This window comes from Panthera onca, chromosome C1 (assembly GCF_046562875.1).
Source record: "Panthera onca isolate mPanOnc1 chromosome C1, mPanOnc1 haplotype 2, whole genome shotgun sequence".
NCBI lineage: Eukaryota > Metazoa > Chordata > Mammalia > Carnivora > Felidae > Panthera > Panthera onca.
The window spans coordinates 9,441,512-9,461,579 of NC_138346.1; the positions used below are offsets into that span (position 1 = coordinate 9,441,512).

Consider the following 20,068-nt stretch of genomic DNA (forward strand, 5'->3'; position numbering starts at 1 on the left):
TCCCTGCAGGACGCTGCTTCCATGACCCAAGGCAAAATGAGCACAGGCTGAGTGCTTGTGAGAACCTCCATCTCTAGAAGGGCTCAGGATGCAGACAGAAGTTGTTACTCTAATGGCATACGGTGGGAACTGAGAACAGCTTTTTGCTTTATTTTGGACAGATTCTAGAGCCTTTGACTTAAGGGATTCTCCTTCACAGTGGGTCAATTTGCAAGTAAGCCTAAATGGGCATATGTAAAATCTGTAAATGAGGAATGTGTTACCTTGAATCCAAAGGCCTAAAAAATGTTGGGCAAGAGTTGCGGGCATTGAGAGGGTCAATAATCGTTTCTTGACTGTGTCAGGGACAGAACAGCCTTCAAATGATCAAATGATGCCCAGAAATTTGCTGAGCTGATGGGGCCCTGTGCTATGTGTGCACAATGGCCTACCCCTCTCTGGGAGCTCCTTTGTGAGTCATTGTATATTCTGAATGAGTGTGTCAAATGAGAAGGATGTCATGGGGGTAGTGTCAGACTTGCGCTCCTGGGGCAAGTCGGATGCAGTTAAGATCTTGCCTGCAGAGGGTGTGTGTGATGATAAAGCTGTTGAGACACTGCAGGGAACAAGGAGGGCTGTATCCCCACAGCTGCAAGGCAGCTGAGATGCTGTTGGAATAGGCACAGAACAGAACTTACTAGCCAAATATGGGACAGCAAAACACTTGTCAGGTGGATGGTGCCAGTCATTTCAATAATATTGTATGTAGGGAACTTAATGGGTGGAGTCCTTTTGAGTAATTATATCCCACTCAATTTAAGCAAGTTACCCTCTACCCTCGTAGGGAGTTTCCAAAGGTAAACTAGAGGGAAAACAGTTACACCTCACACCTCACTTTAACCATCAAAATTGCTGCCCCCTGGTCATAATACCCACTGCCCTGAAATATCCTGTAGTGAATGTGCATGCTCTTACCCGACGACTAACGAAGTAAGATAAAATTAAGCTTTTGACACTTAACAATCAGCCTTACAAAAAGGAGCCCACGGATCTTTCCCCTCTGTTAAAACAGTGAATGGAATCCAGTACAAATTTCAAGGATCAAAACTTATCATACGAGATGCAGGAGTGATTATTTCTACTCTTCCACTATTTGCCCAGTTTGGTCTGTTCTTGAACTTGAAAAGAATGAGCGGTCCCTCATGGTAGATGACTGCAACCTCAGGGCCGTGGCCCAGCAGACCCAACACAACTCAAAGAGTAAGCCAGTTAGCAGAACCATTTAGCCAACCAGAGCAAGAGAAGACAGACCCCTGGTCACCAAGACTCCCTGCCTGTTGAGCCGATGTCTTGTGGTCACGTGAAGCAAGGTGGGATCAACTGGGTTCAGATATCGAAAGTGATGATGCAGCACTCACACCTAGCGAGTATGAAATGATTTATCACTCACATACTGAGGCTTCCTACGGAGGGCCGGGCAGGTTGCCAAGCTGGTCTGAAAATGTCTGAGTGGCGAGAGGGAATAGCTCCAGGTTTTACCATGGCTATGAGTGGGGCCAAGGTGAGAATTCCCTTGCTGGGGCAGAGCTTGTCTGGTTTGAACTTCTCTCTGAGGCCAGGAGGGGGAGCGCATGAGCTTCCTTATCGACTCGCCGACTTGCCGAGAGGTGGTGAAAGGGGTAAGAGAGAGGGGTGGGACTTGAAGCTGTCAGCAGTGGAGCAGAAAAGCCAGAGTCAGAAGGTGACCGTGCAGTTGTACGTCCTTTCTCTCGTTCGCTGTCATATCATGTGTGTTGGAAACTATCCTACTCCAGAGCCTAGGGAAGGGGGTGTTTTGTGCTGGTCACAGACTATCCATAACCGATGTGGTTAGATGGGCCGTTGTGGTTCTTAATATAATCGCAAGGTGCCTTCCAGCAATAACCATCAGGAAACTGAAAAAAAAAAAATTTTATTACTTTTTATTACTTACAGGACATGGAAATTACAGAGCACACCTGGGGTCATACAGTGAGGTGGCCAAGAGATTGATGGAGAGAGAGAGAGATAGAAGGAGAGAGAGAGAAAGAGCACAGGCGAGGGTGGGGGCCTAGGGCTTTGCAGGCTCACTCTTTATTGGTGAATTTAAAACATAACAGCTGGAATTTAAAGTGTGAGAAGAGAAAGAAAAAAAAAAAACAAGCGACCCAAATGGTCAGTTCTTGAAATCAACCAAGATCTCTAACACAAAGGAGCCTCTGTGGGGACAGGCAGCCTGGCTCTTTATCTAGTTGTGTGGCTGGCAATGCATTTACTCCAGAAATAAGGAGATAGCTGTGTTTGATGGGGTGCTAGAACAATCCAGGCTTTGGTCAGGCACTTGCATTACAAAAAAAGGAGAAAAGAAAAAAGCTGTCAGGACTCACACCACAGAGGGACTGGGGCTCTGGATCCAACCAAGGTCTCAACTGGGAGGAGGGGGGAGGTCTGGGCTGTGGGAAGCTGGCGTCTGCATCTCGGGCCTAGGCAGGTCGGGTGTCCAGTCAGAGGGCACTCCAGGGACAAAGAAAGGCAGACTGGTGAGTTCGGGATGGGAAGGCCAGAAAGTTCACCTGAACTTCAAGGTTGGCAGGGAGCCCTCTTTATGGAGTCCTGGGGCCCTCCGAAGTAGAAGAATTTGCTCCGGAAGCCTCCCCAACTAAGACCGTGATGAATTTCATCCCCAAATCAAAGGGAATTTTTACTCTGACTGAGTGGCTAGTTTTGAGAACGGACAAGACATTTCCATCCCTCCCGCCCTCACCCAGGTCCTTGTGCTTGTGTTGTGGACAGTTGAGGGTAGTGGCAGGATTTCTCTCCTTAGCTGTAACTGATCCCCAGCCCCCTCGATCCTCCGCTCCAGCTCCTAATGGTCTATTTCCTGCCTTTTCACCTCCCAGAGGCACAGACAGAAAGGTGCCTCTTCCTGACTCCTACCTTCAGTGCAGAGAAAACATTCCCCTTGTGTGTAAAGCCCTACTGTCCATCTTGCGGGGTCAGGAGATCAGGGGCTCCTGCCTGTAGGTCTTTATCCAGCAGTAAAGATCACCTGGAGAATTTACTGGATCACATTCTAAGGCCATGAGAAAGACGGTGATTTCTGAGGCCCACAAAACAACCCATTTGTACAGCAGCGATCTGTCTTTGTGTTTCCATCAGGAATTGTTCTGGGACTGCCCAGCACGCTTGCCTGGGACGGCACACGGCGGACGGGAACAGCTCTGAACCCTGGCACGGGCGGCCCAAACACTAAGTTGTGTTGACTTCGCGGAAAAAAAAAAAAAAAAAAAAAAGCATCTTGTCTTCCCAGGCTTGTAAAAAGAGGAAGTTGCCTAAAGCTGTGTTTCCTCAAATGTCATGTACTTCCAAAGCGCCTGGGGTCCTGTTAAAACAGATTCCAATTCAGCGGGTCTGCCTCTCTCACCGCCTCCCAGGTAACGGTGATGCCGTTGGTCCTCAGACCACGCTCTGTGCAGAAAGGGCTTAAATGACCTTCCAGTCCCTTCCGGCTCTGACAATGTGCGGTTCAAGGGGCAACTTGAGGCTTCTTGCCGTCTGCTTTTCTGCGATCGATCGATCGGAAAGGCCAGGCTGGTGCTCCATCGGCGCTCTCTCGGAGCACCGTGGTCAGCTGGAGACATCCACTCTGGAACACACAGGGACGGCGTGTTCCAAGGCCCCTCGGTGTCGGTGTGCTGTGGGTCTCACTGATGCCTTCCCTGCTACATTATCTCCGCTTCCAGGGGGAAACCTCCAAGGAATGTGAGGTGTGCTGTAGAGGAGGACCACGGCTCTGCTGTGTCCCTTGTCCGAGAGCCTTTCGTGAAGACTCGCATCCCGCCTGCAGAGGCTGAGAGGTTAGTGAGACCCAGCCCCGCCTTCCGCACGCCCACTCTGCCCGCTTCTGCTCTGGTCGCCCATCTCCGGGCAGAAAAGCCGGATGTGTAAGCATCGTGGCTGAGGTGTGGCCCAGAACAGCTGGATGGGGCGGCAGCCTATGTTCCGTCTGATATCAGTGTCCGGCATCTGGCTCTCTGAGTCTGCGACCGAGCCTCCTTGACTCCACAAGGCCACTGCCCGTGGGAGGTGCCCTTTCCTGGTTTTGCAACCCTGCCTCCTGTCCCAGGGGCTTGGGAATGGGAACCGTCAGTTGGTTGTGATCTGCAACTGTTCAGAAAGGTAGGAAACGTGGCCTGGTCCGTGCATGTTACCATGGGCTCAACAGGCTGTTAGAGGCCCTGGCCCCCAAGGGTTAAGGCCCAGATTCGACCCTTGGGCACTGCATGCAGGGCTCCCAGCAGCTCAGACAGGGAAAGGAGGACCCACCACTCACCCTGACCCTGCCCTCCACGCACGGAGCCCCCTGTTGCCACCCTCGATGGGAGGACGGTCATGGGCTCAGGCCCCACGTGGGGGTCCTGGAGACTCCGGGAGGGTCCCCTTCATCTCCCAGCTGTATCCATCAGCCATGTCTAAAAGGAGAACCATGGCAGCGGTAGGGACAGCGGCTATTTCCAGGGGCCCTGTCCCCCGCTCTCTTCCGCCTGTCCTCTCAGGAACCTGTGGAGTTGCACCTTCTGCAGGATGGAGACTTCAGGAAGGCAGCAGTGTCACGGGAAATCTGAGGTCCTGGAGGGGCTGCTACAGCCTGAGGAGCAGTTGGTGAGCTGGGTGCGAACTCCACCTTCCCCCTGACAGCGAGAAGTCCGACGGGACGAGGGAGAGGGGAAGGGCACCCGAGGGAGCTTTTGGCGTCTCTCTTCTGAGGATGGAGATTCGGTGCCTGAACATAGTTCAACGCACACCGCTGTCCTTTGGCAAATGTGGCTGGGTCTGCCTGGGCACAGGCCTGGCTTCACTTTCTCTGAGCTGCATTTCACTCTAAAAGGTCTCTTCACATTTTACAGAAATGTGGGTTCCTCCTCTGGAAGGCCTACCGTCATCCACAAAGCTCCTTTTTTGCAGAAACCCCGCATAATATAAGTCATGTTTTTTGATTCTCGTCCTCCGGGCATCTCTCTTATGTACAACTCTTTCTGGAATTTTGGAGTGTGACTCCTGCAGGCACCCCTGCTTGCAGAGAGAGGGTTTGGCTGCAGACTGTGGAGAGGGACTCCCTGGGTCCCACTCCACCCGCCACGTCCTGGTTCTGGGACACCGGGCGACTTGTTCCGCCTCCCATGTACCTTAGTTTCATCCTCTCTTAGGTGGAAACGTCTTTCTTACAGATAGCACAGGGTTTAGAGCCCCCTCTCAGGGGACTTCGAGTCCAGCTCTACCACTGTTTAGCCTTGAAATCCTGGGTAGGCGGCTGAACTTCTCCATCCCCTGGTTTTGTCATCTAGAAAATGGGGGTAATGACAGCCCCTGCATCATTGGGTTGTTGTAGGATCACGAGTTAATATCATGGCAGTGCCTAGAACGGTGCCTGGCATAGACATGGCAGATGGTAATATCATTACCACCCTGGACATGAAGGCTTGTTATATTTCAGGATCCATTATATTACTGGATCCATTATAATTCAGGATCCAGTTACATTACTGGATCCATTCCAGTAACAATGGCTGTGCTAATATCACCCCTTTGGTGGCTTTGTCTCTAGATTTGCGATTATGGAGAGCCCTTTAAGGAAGCCGTGTGGTTGGACCTGGTTAAGGAAAGGTTGACTGAGAAAGTGTATACGGTGCCGTGCTTTGTGCGGGACGCGCGCCTGATCTTTCACAACCATAAAATGTTTTACAAGGTAAAGGGCGTCTCCTCTTTCTTTTGCATGTCCTTTCCAATTTTCCCTAATTTCCGGGACAGCAGAACTCTGCAAGAGTTGTACGGACCTTGTCCCAGAGAGAGGTCAAAAAGAGTAGGATTACAGAAGAAAACAGCCTGTAAATTCCAGCGGTGGTGAGGAGGATGTCCGAGGGGATAGCAAGCAGGACAGGGAAGAATCCTTGTAAACAACACCTGAAAAAAAGCTCCATCCTCCGCTCGAGGACAGACAAGAGAGTCCCACCGAGGACAATCCATTTCATCCTGCCTTCTAGTTCAAACAGAGAGGAAAGGTAGTTAACAGTTACATTGTTCTGCATGCCTCAGAAATACAGAAATCAATGAATGAACTAAACTTGATGAAATAACTTAAACCCCCAGAATCCTCATACTAGGATTGTTCTACTCCTAAATTTCCCAGTGGCCCCAAACATCCAGACTTGTCTCAGGTGGTGGTGGCTTCATCCTTTGTCAGTAGGGAGAGACAACTGCTGTTGTGAAAGCCGACGCGTTCTTAACTTTACTTTGCTGAGTTTATCCTGATTTTTTCCTATCATTTGTGCAGATAGCTCTTGGGAAGTACCTACGGAAGATTTCTACCTCCACCCAGCCTCCTTCCCCTTCTTCCCATGGCACAAGCTGGCCTGCTCCCAAACCACAAACTGTAAACTGGTGTCTGTGCAGGGTGCTGGAGGGAAAAAGAGTCTACCCAGGGAGCCCCTCCAAGCCTGGCCCAGTCTTAGCCTTGGAGAACGGAACACTCATCTTTCCTTCCGAGAGTGGGGCTGTCAAGAAATGCTTTATCTTTATCTATTTTACACCAAGTTCGGGCTTTGCTGTGATCAAAATCATCTCTCCAGCCCTGACCATTTGTCAGTTCCAAGTTAGGAACTGGGCAGAGGCTCATCCATTTCAATATTATGGCAGCAGCATTTCCCCCCCAAACTACACACACACACACACACACACACACACACACACTGCCTGGGTGATGGGGAAGCACTGCATTCAGGACAGGGAGGGCGGGGTTCCAAAAAATGCAAGTGATTTGATGGTCCTGATTCTTTGTCCTTAGACACCTGTTTGTTTGCCTTTTTTTTTTTTTTTTTTTTTTTTTTTTTGTCTTTCAGGCTTCTGACTTTGGTCAGATAGGATTGGACTTGGAGGCAGAATTTGAAAAGGACCTCAAAGAGATGTTTATTTTTTGCAAAGCCAATGAGAACAGCTTCCAGACTCTTTGACCCTGTTCTAGAAAAACTAAGGCACCCCAACTTCAGGATCCAGATGATGTGACCCTGGCCATCTTTAGACAGCCAGTGAGTCTAGAATGTTATTGGCTGCCCTCTTGACTCAAAGCCAGAGCCTTGTACCATCATCACACCTGTCTTTTCTTTCTACACCTAAAAGTGTGTGTGTGTGTGTGTGTGTGTGTGTGTGTGAAATACACTTCTCATCCCCATCTAAGGCCTCTTCCTTCTCAATATTTACATCTCTCTTCTCCCACAGTATATATACTCATTTGTTCAACTAAAACAATACTACAACAATAGCTTCAGAATTTCTACCCTCACATCACTATGAAAAAGAAACTAAACTGAATTCTAAAGTTGTATGCAATTGATTTTTGTGTATATATATGTGTGTGTGTGTATATATATATATATATATATATATATATATATATATATATATTTCAATATCATTGCAGAGAGTGTTTTTCAGAATTTTTGTTCCTGTACTTATGAAAGAGGTTGGTCCTCACACTTTTATGTCCTGTCATAATCAGATGTAGGGCCACCCCAGCTGGGTACGATAATCCCTAACATCTTCTACCTTTTTATATGCTCTGGAATAGTTTATAATGTTTTCAAAGAACCAGCTCATAAAATTATATAGCCCATCATTCTTTTGAGAAGTAATATTGACCATGATCTCTGCTTTTTCATGGTCATTCAACTATTCAGGTATTCTCTTGCTTTTGAATCAGGTCCACTTTTATAGTTTTCTATGAAGTCATTCATGCATGAGTTGTTTGTAGTTAGCCTTATTTCTGCCATATCATTTTATTCCTTCTCTTTGGAATACTTTCCCATGATTTTTGTCGACATTTTCTTTGTCTTCACCTTCTACTCTGGAAGGCATCTGTAACAGTTTTTAATTCTCCCAATATTTACCTGCAAGTTTTGTGAATGTATTTTTAACTTATTTTTTAAATGTCAGAGCCAAGGGGCACCTGGGTGGCTCAGTGAGCTGAGCATCTGACTCTTGATTTCCGCTCAGGTCATGATCCTAGGGTGGTGGGATCACCCCCCATGTTGCACTCTGCACTGACACAGAAGGGCCTGCTTGGGATTCTCTCTCTCTTCCCCCTTCCCCCTACTTCTAACAATAAATAAATAAATAAACTTAAAAAAGTAAAAAATAAGGGTACTTGGGTGGCTCAGTCAGTTGGGCATCTGACTTCAGCTCAGGTCATGATCTCACGGTTCATGAATTCAAGCCCCGCATCGGGCTCTGTGTGGACAGCTCAGAGCCTGGAGCCTGCTTTGAGTTCTGTGTCTCCCTCTGTCTCTGCCCCTCCCTTGCTCACTCTCGTGTCTCTGTCTCTATCTCTGTCTCTGTCTCTCTCTCTCTCTCTCTCTCAAAAATAGATAAAAAATAAAATAAATAAAATAAAAAACAAAATAAAATATCTTTAATGAGCCACACATTTAGGCCAAAGTAATTTTCACCTTTTGTACCTCTCAGTCCCCTTATTCCAGTCTATTCACTGTTTTACAATGTAGCTCTTTATGATAATTAGTAAATGTTCACTTTTACTCTATATTAATTATTTTAATTTTATTCAATTATATATGTCATTACTTTGTTATTTTTACATTGCATAAATCATTTGTTATGTCAAATATACACCAGAATTGAAAAGCAAAAGTTAAAAATGTGTGTAATACAATCACCCATGTTCGTGAGAGCAATATTAATGGTGTGAATTAAAGTCTTTTTTTGCCGTGACTTTGCCTTGCTTCTTTTTCGGCTCCTTCTTCCCATCAGTGAAGTATATGTTTAACTAACTTTAAAAGAAGGAGCACCCGGGTGGCTCAGTCGGTTGAGCGTCTGACTTCAGCTCAGATCATGATCTCATGGTTCATGAGTTTGAAATTTAGCATCGAGCTCTGTGCTGACAGCTCAGAGCCAAGAGCCTGCTTCGGATTCTGTGTCTCTCTGCCCACCCCCCTCCACTCACACTCTGTCTCTCTCTCTCAAAAATAAATAAAACTTAAAAAAAATTTTTTTAAGTAATTTTAAAAGAAAAGTTCCCGGGTGGCATGTTTTCTGAATCTGCACAGCTCTGAATGTCTTCTTTTGTTTTCCTAAACTCACTACTGGGGTACAATATGTATTTTATCACAACTTCTCACCTTCAAAATCGATTTAGACTTTGGCCCACTGTGTCTGGGCATTTTATCCTACAACGGTGAAGCCTGCATTCAGCCAGAATTCCATTTCTTTGTCGGTATGTGGACACATATCCAGTTTCCCCTTTCTCTCTATCGCTATATATTTTTGACAGGATAGGATTCAATGTAATATTCTTATCATTGATCTTGCCTGGCACACTGAGCCCTTACAATATACATCCCTGCTTCTTTTTTTTCAGCAGCTGCATTAAATCTTTCTGATCCTTTTGTTCTGGGCTCTCTTTCAAGAACATCTATTATCCATATGCTAGCTATCCATTCTCTGTCCTCCTTATTTATCATTTTAAAAAAAGAAAAAATAAATTCTGGGAAGCACTCTTCTTCTGAGGTCATTTGTCTAAGCCTTAAACATACTAACTTAAAACAACTGCAAGTCTGTGGTCAATCTTTGTGAACTAATGATTTTTTTTTTATCATTTGAATAATGCTAAGCTCTATCTGTTGACCAAGTAAACTTTTCCTACCACAATGCTTTTCTTCTCTGAAGACAAAAGTAAAAAGCTTTCTGCAACTACTAAGTTGTCCTGATCTGTGTTTTTGATTTTTTTTTTTTTTCACTCTTACTTAGTGCCAGTGGAGAAGTGTTATGGACTAAATTGTGTCTTCCCACCAAATTCTTATATTGAGGCCCTAACCCCCACTGTGACGTACTTGGACACAGGGCTTGGAAGAGGGTGTTAATGGTTGGATGAGGTCACAAGCGTAGGCTTGAATAAGATTAGTGCCCTTATAAAAAGAGGAAGAGGCCCCAGAGATCATCTTACATGCGCAGAAGAAGGGCATGTGAGGAGAGGAGGAAGGAGGAGGCCCCACTCCAAGCCAGGAGCAAAATCTCACCAGGAATGGAGACCGCTGGCACCTCCATCTGGGACCTCCAACCTCCAGGCCCGTGAAAAATAAATGCCTATTGTCCAAGGTGCCCAGGCTGTGGGGCTGTGTTGTGGCAGCCAGAGCTGACTGATACAAGTGGTGAGGGCCACCTTCGGAGCCCAATGTCCTCCTCCAAGAGGCACTCTGTGGGGAGTGTGTTGGCGTTCCCATTTCAGCACCTGGTGTCGCAGACTAATAAACAATGAACAGAGATTCCCCAGTGTTTCCACAGCAGTGTGAACTACCATACGGACTGACTTCACCTACGATCCAGGAAAGGGTGGAGGCAGTTTGAACCCTGACTTCAGAAAAGCTTGTAATGAAATAGAATTCCTTTTATTATGTGGGAAGAGGACAAACATGATCACAAAGACTGCCACTCCTGATGCCATTCTGGGAGGGAAGGGTGGGTCCTAGATATGGTCATCCCTTCGGTACAGATTTCTCCTCCTAGCACATTCTTGGTGTCTCATGACAAAAGATCCCCCCACTCCAGTGGCTTACCAGTGGCCAGGATTGCTGGGTACTAAATGATCTCACATCCAGGGGTGGCTGTGTGGCTCAATTGTTTGGGCTGAGCATCTGACTCTTGACTTTGGCTCAGGTCATGATCTTGCCGTTCATGGGATCAAGCCCTGTGTTGGGCTGTGTGCTGATAGCATGGAGCTTGCTTGGGATTCTCTCCCTCTCTCTCTCTTTCTCTGCCCTTCTCCTACTTATGCGCTCTCTCTCTCTCAAAATAAATAAATAAACAAAAAAAGAAAATAAACAATCTCACATCCATTGTGACCCTCATCCATTCTGGCACAGGCAAGCTGAATCTCTCTCTCTCTCTCTCTCTCCCCTATCACAGCTCTGGCTTACTCCATACCAGGAAAAAGAAACCCAACAACACTACAAGAGTCATTTGTTTCTTTCAAATGTTTGTTTCTTTCAAATTTGTTTCTTTCAAAGTTTCAACCACTGTCAGTATAGTTGCCATGACAACCAAAACCCTGTCTCTGGAACCATCTCTCCCTTTGGCTCCCTTTTGTTGCCATACTGCTCCCCTGGTTTTCACTATTTCTACCTGTAACAGTGGGATTTGGTTTATTCTCCTGCATTCAGCTGTCCCTCATCCTCCCCCCAGTGCCCTTCCCTTGAGTCCCCCCCCCCCCCCCGCCCCAGGCTCACCCTGTGTCAGCACCGATGTCCTTAGACATTAAAAACTCTGGGTTCTCCTGGCTGGTGAATGGTGAGCATGCAGCTCTCGATCTCAGGGTTGTAAGTTCAAGCCGCACGTGGGGTGTAGAGATTATTTAAAAATAAAACCTTGAGGGCCACCTGGGTGTCTCAGTCAGGTAAGCGTCCGACTCTTGGTTTTGGCTCAGGTCATGATCTCACGGTACGTGAGTCTGAACCCCGCATTGGGCTCTATGCTGGTAGCTCAGAGCCTGGTTGGGATTTTCTCTCTCCCTCTCCCTCTCTCTGCCCCTCCCCTTCTTGCTCTCCCTGTCTTTCAAAATAAACAAATACCCTTAAAAATTTTTTTAAATAAATGAATAATAAAATCCTGAAACAACAAAAATTCTTAATGAAACCAGCAGATGCCTGCACACTCGTCAATCGCCTCCTCCCAGGGACCCCTTCTAGCTCTGCCCCCAGGCTGTTTCTCCCTTCCTGGTTCAGCTCAGTTCCATTCTGCACGCCCCCCCCCCCCACTTCCCCTGGCCAGGGCTTGCTCAGAGCTTAGGTCTTCCCCTGCCCAAGAGTGACGGAGGAAATGTGTCTAAGAATATGTTCCCCCCTCCAGCAGATACCAGAAATTCAACCTCGGAAAACGCATTCTTAGGAGCTGGGAAGGCATGGTCTCCCGGTCACGTACACCTGCTCTCAGGGGAGGTAGACTTAATGGGTAATCAGCATCTGGGCTGAGTACCTTTCTCAAGATTCTCTCTGAGCTCTGGCACAGCCAGGCCCTGTGAGCAGGCTCACATCCTGCAGGTGGCTTGGACCTCTGCCTCCAGCTGACCTGGTCGGTCCCGCTGTGAGACTTGACCTCTCTCCTTCCCTCCCCTGAGCCCTGAGGAGCCTGACTGCTTCTTTCCTCCTAAAGATGCTCCCACGCCATCCCATAGAGCTCCTCTCCTCCTGAAATTGGGTGTATAGGCTACGGGATTCCAGGCTCTCCCTTCTGCCATCATCCCTGGAAAAAAGAAGAGCACAGACCCTATTCATTTCAACAGCCGTACCATGTGAAGCAACCATGAGATCATAAAATCCAAGAAGCTATACCATCTTCCTCACTCTTCCCCTGGTCTCAAGCAGGCCACTCACATCTCCAGAGCCATCTAGTAGAGGGAGTGCCACTCAAAGAAGACCCTCCCAGCATAGGATGCCTATGGGCAAGGTGCCACCAGGTGTGTCCCTTGGACAAGACCAGAGATGAGATGCATTGGCACTGGGGACAGCTTTGCTCCATGATCAGCCATTGGCATCTGATTAGAGAGAGAGAGAGCCAGGCCACCCTGTGGCACCTACAAATGCCAACACAGCCTGAATTTGCCCAGGCAGAGGCCAGAGGGCAGATTTGGCTGTTTCCATATCTGGACCATGCCTGATTTACATGCGTAGCCTGTGCCTGGGAAACCATCTCAGTTTCCAGTTCCTCAGACCTGGACCCTTTGGCCCTAGGTCTGAACTCCTTGGAAAGTTCGGGCAGAGCGGATACAAAGAAGATCATTTCCTATTATCCCAGGACAGGCTCTGAACCCAGTTCTGAGAGTGGCAGGCACTCTGGACTTCTGCGGTGACTGAGGATTTCCTTACTGTAACAAAGGCAAGGTCCCATCTGTGCTTTATTACAAACTTCAAACCTCACGGTCAATGTAGTGTAACAAGCTGCATTGGGAACTTGGGCTGGAAAGGGGGCTGTGCAGTTCAGAGGCTGGGGTCTGCGGGGAGGCCCAGCCTGGAGGTGGCCAGCAGCCTCTTCCGGCTGGATTCTGGAATCTTCCATTTGCAAGACTGAAAGGGTCCGTGGACCACCCCTTCAGAATCGCCAGGAAGCCTGTGAATATGCAGATTCCAGGGCCCCTGGCCCTGAATGGGAGTCTCTGGGACTGATGCCCAGAAAGTGGCATTTGTAACAAGCTTAACAGGTTTTCGAGGTGACCCTTTTTTTGCCACAATGAAGTCTGACTGACATCCCTTACCCTTTGATAAGACTCAGCTTTTATCTTCTGACCCAAGAACAAATGTAGCTAATGCCTTGGAGCCTGCTACTTAATAGCAAGAGCTTCCCCGCCCTGCAGGGCGAGTTAGCACACATTTGTGCTTTGCTTGATTTCCTGGTTGTTTTGTTTGGGGGCGTGGGGGTGTTTAGCTTTAACTTTTCTAGTTTATTTAAGCATTTACTCAAATAGAACCAGCTTCCTGAAACAATAATAAGAAAAGGAATGAAGGGAAAGCTAAACCAGGAGGAGAAAGCAATGGGTGGTGGGGGGAGGGAGAGGGCTGGGAAGAAAAGCAGCAGGGTGGGTCCCCTGGGGGCGGTGGGGGTGGGAAGAAGATGAGGGAGGGAAGGTTGTCACCTCACAACGGTCAACAGGATTTCAGAGAGAGAGTGGAGACATCTTTGACACGCTTTGCTGCAGGTCAATCTTGAGAGACTGGAGACACCTACATTTGTTATGAAGCTTTGCTTGGATGTTGTCCAGTATCATATTTGAATGTGAAATCACCCTGAGGTGGCTGGCGGGCACCCTTGTTGGATTTGGGCTGTAGACAGTTGCGAAGAACAAGGAATCCAGATTAGTGACAGGTCCAGGGTAGAAATGCTGTACTACAGTGGCTGCAGGGGAAGCAGGAAGTGAAGGCAGGAAGGGCCCAGAGCCGAGGACCAGAGGCCCCAAGGAGGCACTGAAGCATCTTGAAAGAAGCCCCAAGGTCACCCACCATCTAGGGTCCAGGGGAGGTGAAGACAGGAAGTAGGGGAGGCGGGGGGGGGTGGGGGTGCCCCTAGTACAACCACCCCCTTCCCTCTAAGTGATTCAATGACCAAATTCCCAGTGTCTAGGCTTTTCAGGGAGTGCAGGGGGCGGGAGAAGGACTGCTATTTTCAAGGCAGAATGGGCAGAGAGTATGTATGGGGGTCAGGGGGGTCCACTCTAGGCTCTAACTTCTGTCCTAAAATACCTAAAATTGAAACACACCTTACACTGAAGACTTGCTTTGCTTCTGACCCCTGCTCCTAATCCCCGGGAAGGATTCAGAGTCCTATTTAGCTGGCAGAGCCCATCAATGGTCCACGGAGCTGAGGTCCCATTGCCCTGCATGCCTCAGCCCGGACACAGCACAGATGACTAGCTTCCATCAGGCTGACCAGAATCCACCATCCGACTCAGGCCAAGCAGGGGGATCCCCAAAGAAAATAGTGACCCCAGGGGTGCCTGGGTGGCTCAGTCGGTTGGGCATCCGACTTTGGCTCAGGTCATGATCTCACAGTTCGTGGGTTCGAGCCCCACGTCGGGCTCTGTGCTGACAGCTTGGAACCTGCTTCGGATTCTGTGTCTCCCTCTCTCTCTGCCCCTCCTCCTCTTCTCTCTCTCTCTCTCCCCCTCTCTTTCAAAAATAAATAAACATTAAAAAAAATTTTTTTAAGAAAATAGTGACCCCAGCCCCAGCCCAGGGAGACTCTATGGCTAGGGAGACAAACCTGGGGACAGAGGGAAGCTGTGAGGACAGAATTCCTGAGACCTGGCCGCCCCTTGTTCTTCATTTCCCCAAGTATTTTTGTGTGTGTGTGTGTGTGGGAAACCTTCTTTAAAAGGTAGGGCAATGTTTTCTCAAAGATATTCATGGCACGACACCATTCCCACCTCACTTCCCCACTCCACCCCTCCCCCAGCTCCTTGGGGTGGAAATTCCTGATCTAGCCCATGATCCAGCCCCGGTGACATTCCAGATGAGAGGCAGGAAGTCAGCAAACATCCACAGCCCATGATTGGGCCCTCGATTTTCTGGCTGTGTCGTGAGGTGGCATAAATGCAGAATGGGGCACATGTCCTCACCTCCGCTGGAAAACCATCATCGCCCAGGTTTTGCGTTAGCTTCCCTGGGGTCCCCACTTCTACCTTTTGCCAACCCCCATCCCAACCACACCCATTCCTCTCCCCTTTGCTGGGTCCTCTGCCCCTCACTCACCCCCCTCACTGTTCCTGGACACCAGGGGCTCCTGCTCATTGGCGGGGGCTCCTGCCACATTTCCCGTGGCATTTCCCTGGGCCTGGAAGTTTCCTGCCCCTACAAGCACCCATGGTTCACTCTCTCATACTTAAGTCTTTTGCTCAAATCTCTCCTTCTTGGGGAAGTTTACCCTGTCTTGCCCCTACCCCTGCAACCCTGCCCTCACCTGGCCCTCTCACTCCCTCTTACCTGCTTCCTTTGTTTCCCCGCTCTCAGGGAAATGCCTGTCTTACCCTACAGAAGTAAGAAGGGAAAACCAGGGGTCTTTTTATGGTTTCCTTCAATTGTAGAGAACTGTAGAGCACCCCTGAGCCCACGAAGCCATGGATTCCATGGCCATCTGTAACACTGAGTGTGTTTAGAAGGTGAGAAGGGGAATGGGGTGCCATATGCCTCAACTCCTAAAAATTCCCAGAGAAAAACATTTTTTGTAAATGCCAGAAATATGATTGGACTGCTCATGAAATCAGCTGACATGAATCATGATTCTGTTTGTTCTGAAACCATAAAAATCACAACTTTTCATCATGATAGAAATTAAAAAAAAAAACTAACGTGTGCAGCAAATAGTTCTAGAACAATTGGCTATCCATATGTAAAAAAATTAAAAAGAAAACAAAAGAAAATCCACCTCATAATCTCATACCACATACAAAAATCAAATGGATCATAGGGGCACCTGGGTGGTTCAGTAGGTCAAGCGTCCGACTCTTGATTTCAGCTCAGGTCACCATCTCACAGTTCATGAGATTGAGCCCTGCATTGGGCTCTGCCCTGACATTGTGGAGCTTGCTTGGTATTGTCTTTCTTTCCGTCTCTCTCTGTCCTCCACTGCTGATGTTCTCACTCTCTCTCTCTCAAAATAAATAAATAAACTTTAAAAAAAATGGATCATAGACCAAATTGTAACAGGTAACACAATAAGCTTCTAGAAGAAATATGAGAGAGGATATCTGAGACTGTGGTCAGCAGGATGACTTCCCAAAGATGTCCATTCCCTAATCCCCTAGAACCTGTGGATATGTTAAGTTCTATGGCAGAGGGACTTTGCAGATGTAATTAAAGTTACAGACTTTAAAGTATGGAGAGTATCTAAGTGAGCCTAATCTAATCATGTGATCCCTTAAAAGCAGAGAACTTTCTCCAGCTACAGCAGAAGAGAAAATTAGAGATTCCAACTATAGAAGGATTCCCCGTACTCTTACTGGCTCTGAGAGTTAGGCCCCCAAGTGTGAACATCAGAGAGAAGCCTTTGGGAGCTAAGGGCAGCCCCGGCTGAAACTGACAAGGAAATGGAGATCCCAGTCCTGTGACCTCAAGGAAATGGGGCCTACCAACAACCTGAATGAACTTGGATTCTTCCAAGGAAGTGGATTCTTCTTGAGCCTCTCAGCAAGAGCTCAGCCAACCAACACCTAGATTTTGGCCTTTTGAAACCCAGAGCAGAGAAACTGGCCAAGGAAACCACACTTCTGACCTATAGAACCGTGAAATAACAAATTTGGGTTGTCTTAGGCCACTCAACTTGTAGTAATTTGCTACAGCAGTAATAGAAAACTAATAGAGACCTTGGGTTAGACAAAGATTTTAGATAGGACATTAAAAAAAAAAAAAACATGACCTGTAAGAGAAAAAAAAATATGTGAATTGAACTTGATCAAAATGAAAACCTACTGTTCTTTGGAAGAGACTTTTAGGAAAATAACAACAACAAACAACCAAGCCAAGACCAAAAGAAAATTTTTACAAAACACGTATCTGCTGAAGGACTCAAATCCAGAATATACAAAAAAATCTTGCAACTTGGTAATTAAAAAGACACAACGGCCGATTTTTCTTTCCAGTGGGGAGGGCAGAAGATTTGAGCAGATGCTTTGTCAAAGAAGAAAAATAAATGGCAAATTAAGCACACAGAAAGATGCTCAGCATCACTGGCCATCAGGGAAATGTAAATTAAAGCCCCAGGGAGATAGCATTATATACCCATCCACATGGCTAAAATTTAAAAGACTGACAATACCAAGAGGAGACAAGGATGCAGAACAACTAGGAATCACACGTATGGCTGTTGGGAATGCAAAATGGTACAGCCATGTTGGAAAACAGTCTCGGTAGTTTTTGTAAAATTAAACCTATGATTATCATTTCCTCCAGTAATCCCCCTGTAGGTATTGAAACGAAAACACAGGTCCACATCGGGGTGCCTGGGCGGCTCAGTCGGTTAAGCATCCAACTTCGGCTCAGGTCATGATCTCATGGTCTGTGAGTTCGAGCTCCACGTCGGGCTCTGTGCTGTCAGTTCAGAGCCTGGAACCTGCTTCCGATTCTGTGTCTCCCTCTCTCTCTGCCCCTCCCCCATTCACACTCTCTCTCTCTCTCTCTCTCTCTCTCAAAAAATGAATAAATGTTAAAAAAATCAAAAACATAGGTCCACATAAAGACCTGTACATAGATGTTCATAGCAACTTTATTTGTAAGGGCCAAAGACTAAATTGGGAAGTGACCCAAATGTCCATCAACAGGTAGACTGGTCAAGAAATTGTGGTTCGTTCCTGCAATAAATGTACATAGTCTGCAATAAACACCACTCAGCAATAAATAACCAAGTATTCGTGCAACAACATGGATGATCTCAAGAGCATTATATTTGCTGAAGAAAGCCTGACTCATAAGGCGGGTGCATTAGTCTTCCAGAGTTGCCGTGATAAAATCTCAGAGACTGGGTGACTGAGACCACGGAAATGCATTTATTTTCTCACAGTTCTAGAAGCCAGAAGTCCAAGATCAAAGAGTCAGCAAGGTTGGTTTCTGGGGAGAGCTCTCTTCCTGGCTTGCTCACAGCTACCTTCTGGCTGTGTCCCTACATGGCCTTTTCGTGTGTGTGTGTGTGTGTGTGTGTGTGTGTGTGTGGAGAGAGATTTCTATTGTTGCTTCTTATAAGGACAGCAAACACTGGATTTGGGTCCACTCAAATGACCTCATTTAACCTTAATTATCTTGTGAGAGGCCCTATCTCCAAATATAGTCATATTCTAAGGTCCTTGGGATTAGGATTTCAATATATGAATTTGGGGAAAAAAACACAATTCAGTCCATAATAGCTGGTAATGGTATAATTTCATTTATCTGATGCCAATTGTATGACCTTCTAGAGAAGGAAAAAGGAGAGGAACAAAACACAAATTGGTAGTTGCTCTGGGCTGGGGGCCAGGGTTAGAGGAGGGAACTGACTGCCAGGGGGCCAAAAGGAACTTCCTGGGGTGAAGAAACTGTTCTCTGTCTTTCTCTTTTTTTTTAAAGTTTATTTATTTTGACAGAGACAGAGAGCAAGGGGGAAGGGGCAGAGACCGAGGGAGACAGGATCTGAAGTTGGCCCGGCGCTGAGAGCAGAGAGCCCGATGCAGGGCTCCGACTCACAAACTGCCAAAGTCAGACGCTAAACCAACTGAGCTGCCCAGGCGCCCCAAGAAACTGTTCTCTGTCTTGAGGGTATTGGTATCACGTAGCTCTCTACTTTTGTCAAGACTCACAGAACCTACATCCAAAAGGGGTGAATTTTACTGTATGTAAATTATGCCTCCATAAGCCTGACTTCAAAAAACCACACAATCAAGCAGTCGGATCCCTCCCTCCCCCCAAAGTCAGACCCCCCACTTGGGTCCCGCTTGGTCCACAGGGTCCCCAAGATTTGATCATTCTTGTCACTTGCGCTTTTGACAGTAACAGATGTGTTTTCTAGACTTTTTCCGCCAAGACCTCTGTAGTGGAGGATCCATTTACAGGTGCAGTTACCGGGAAGAAGGCTCTGTGTCTTTATGATCCCTACAACTCCAGATAAGGATTTAGAATTAATCCAGACTATATTTCATTGCCCGTGTAGGCGAGTCTTAAACACAAACAACAACAAAAAACCCAAACAAACAAAAAACAAAAAGCAAAAACAAAAACAAAAAACCCAAAAAACGAGAAACAAAAACAAGAACAAAAAACAAAAAACAACACCTTTATTTCATCTTAGATCTTTAGTTTTCCTATATTTTACCAGAAACCAGTGGCTGAATTCTCTAAAGTAAGGACGCGCCAGCTGCCATTCTCAGAAGTGCTGACAACGGAGACGACAGAAAACAAACACACACTCATCCCAGACCTCTCTGGCAGCAGTTACTAACCTTCTTGGTGTGGAGACGAGCATTTCTCAGCAAGATTGGGAACAGCACGCGCCTAAGGCGCTCCTGCCGCGGCTTGCTGTTCCAGGCCTCCCACACGGCTGAGTGCAATTCAGAAAACGCCCTAGGATTGAAGACTCCTCAATCCTAATGCTCTACCTGGATACCCAAGCAACTGCAAGAAGTCACAGCCCGCTGGATTATGTTTAGCTGGCCGCTTGCCAAGAGTGGAGTAAACAAATGGAAGAAAGAGCTGATGCGTCAGACTGTTGATCATAATTAGCCTTTCAAAGACATTTCCAGAGAATTCTTTCACTTTGGGTCATTTATGCTATCATATTATCATTGAGTCGAGGACACCACAGATTGTAAGGAGGGGGAAAAAATTGCAAATTAAACTGTGTCACCCTGATTTCTTATTTCTTAGGGACTGCATTGTGTACTTATTCAAGAAGCTTTTAAACTTCAGACTTTTTTTTTTAGCCCATATCACCCATGAGCCAATAAAAATATATATGCAAAGAAAATTGGTCAGTTAGGGTGTTTCTCAAACCTATTCAGTCC

At 47.0% G+C, this 20,068-nt stretch overlaps 2 protein-coding genes across 11 annotated transcripts in view; both read left to right on the forward strand.

Moving 5' to 3' along the window:
• Positions 1 to 3,332, forward strand: part of LOC132672241 (sp110 nuclear body protein) — a 31,586-nt gene extending 28,254 nt beyond the window's left edge. For 5 of the 6 annotated variants that reach the window (XM_060624065.3, XM_078450795.2, XM_078450794.2 and 2 more), the window contains one exon: positions 3,157 to 3,332. In XM_060624065.3, the coding sequence (XP_060480048.2) occupies positions 3,157 to 3,222 (66 nt within the window). In that variant the 3' untranslated portion in view covers positions 3,223 to 3,332. The other variant, XM_060624066.3, reaches the window with a different exon arrangement.
• LOC132672242 (sp110 nuclear body protein-like) lies at positions 3,325 to 8,398 on the forward strand. 5 transcript variants are annotated; one of them, XM_060624073.3, is made up of 5 exons: positions 3,325 to 3,431; positions 3,741 to 3,854; positions 4,554 to 4,668; positions 5,603 to 5,743; positions 6,894 to 8,398. In XM_060624073.3, the coding sequence occupies exons 1-5, from the start codon at positions 3,355 to 3,357 to the stop codon at positions 7,002 to 7,004; spliced, it is 558 nt and encodes a 185-aa protein (XP_060480056.2). In that variant the 5' UTR covers positions 3,325 to 3,354; the 3' UTR covers positions 7,005 to 8,398. The 5 variants fall into 5 exon arrangements, with proteins under 5 accessions (XP_060480056.2, XP_060480057.2, XP_060480052.3 ...); XM_060624074.3 differs by lacking the exon at positions 5,603 to 5,743 and having other exon boundaries at positions 4,554 to 4,659; XM_060624069.3 differs by lacking the exon at positions 5,603 to 5,743 and having other exon boundaries at positions 4,554 to 4,659; positions 6,329 to 7,002.
• The last annotated feature ends 11,670 nt before the right edge of the window (positions 8,399 to 20,068 follow it).

What these genes read in the sequence shown, in the direction of transcription:
- LOC132672242 (XM_060624069.3), top strand. Translation starts at nt 3,355, where the DNA reads ATGTACTTCCAAAGCGCCTGGGGTCCTGTTAAAACAGATTCCAATTCA. An exon ending in CCGCCTGCAGAGGCTGAGAG is followed by an intron (nt 3,855 to 4,553) that starts GTTAGTGAGACC and finishes CTGTCCTCTCAG; the next exon opens with GAACCTGTGGAGTTGCACCT. An exon ending in TACAGCCTGAGGAGCAGTTG is followed by an intron (nt 4,660 to 6,328) that starts GTGAGCTGGGTG and finishes TCATTTGTGCAG; the next exon opens with ATAGCTCTTGGGAAGTACCT.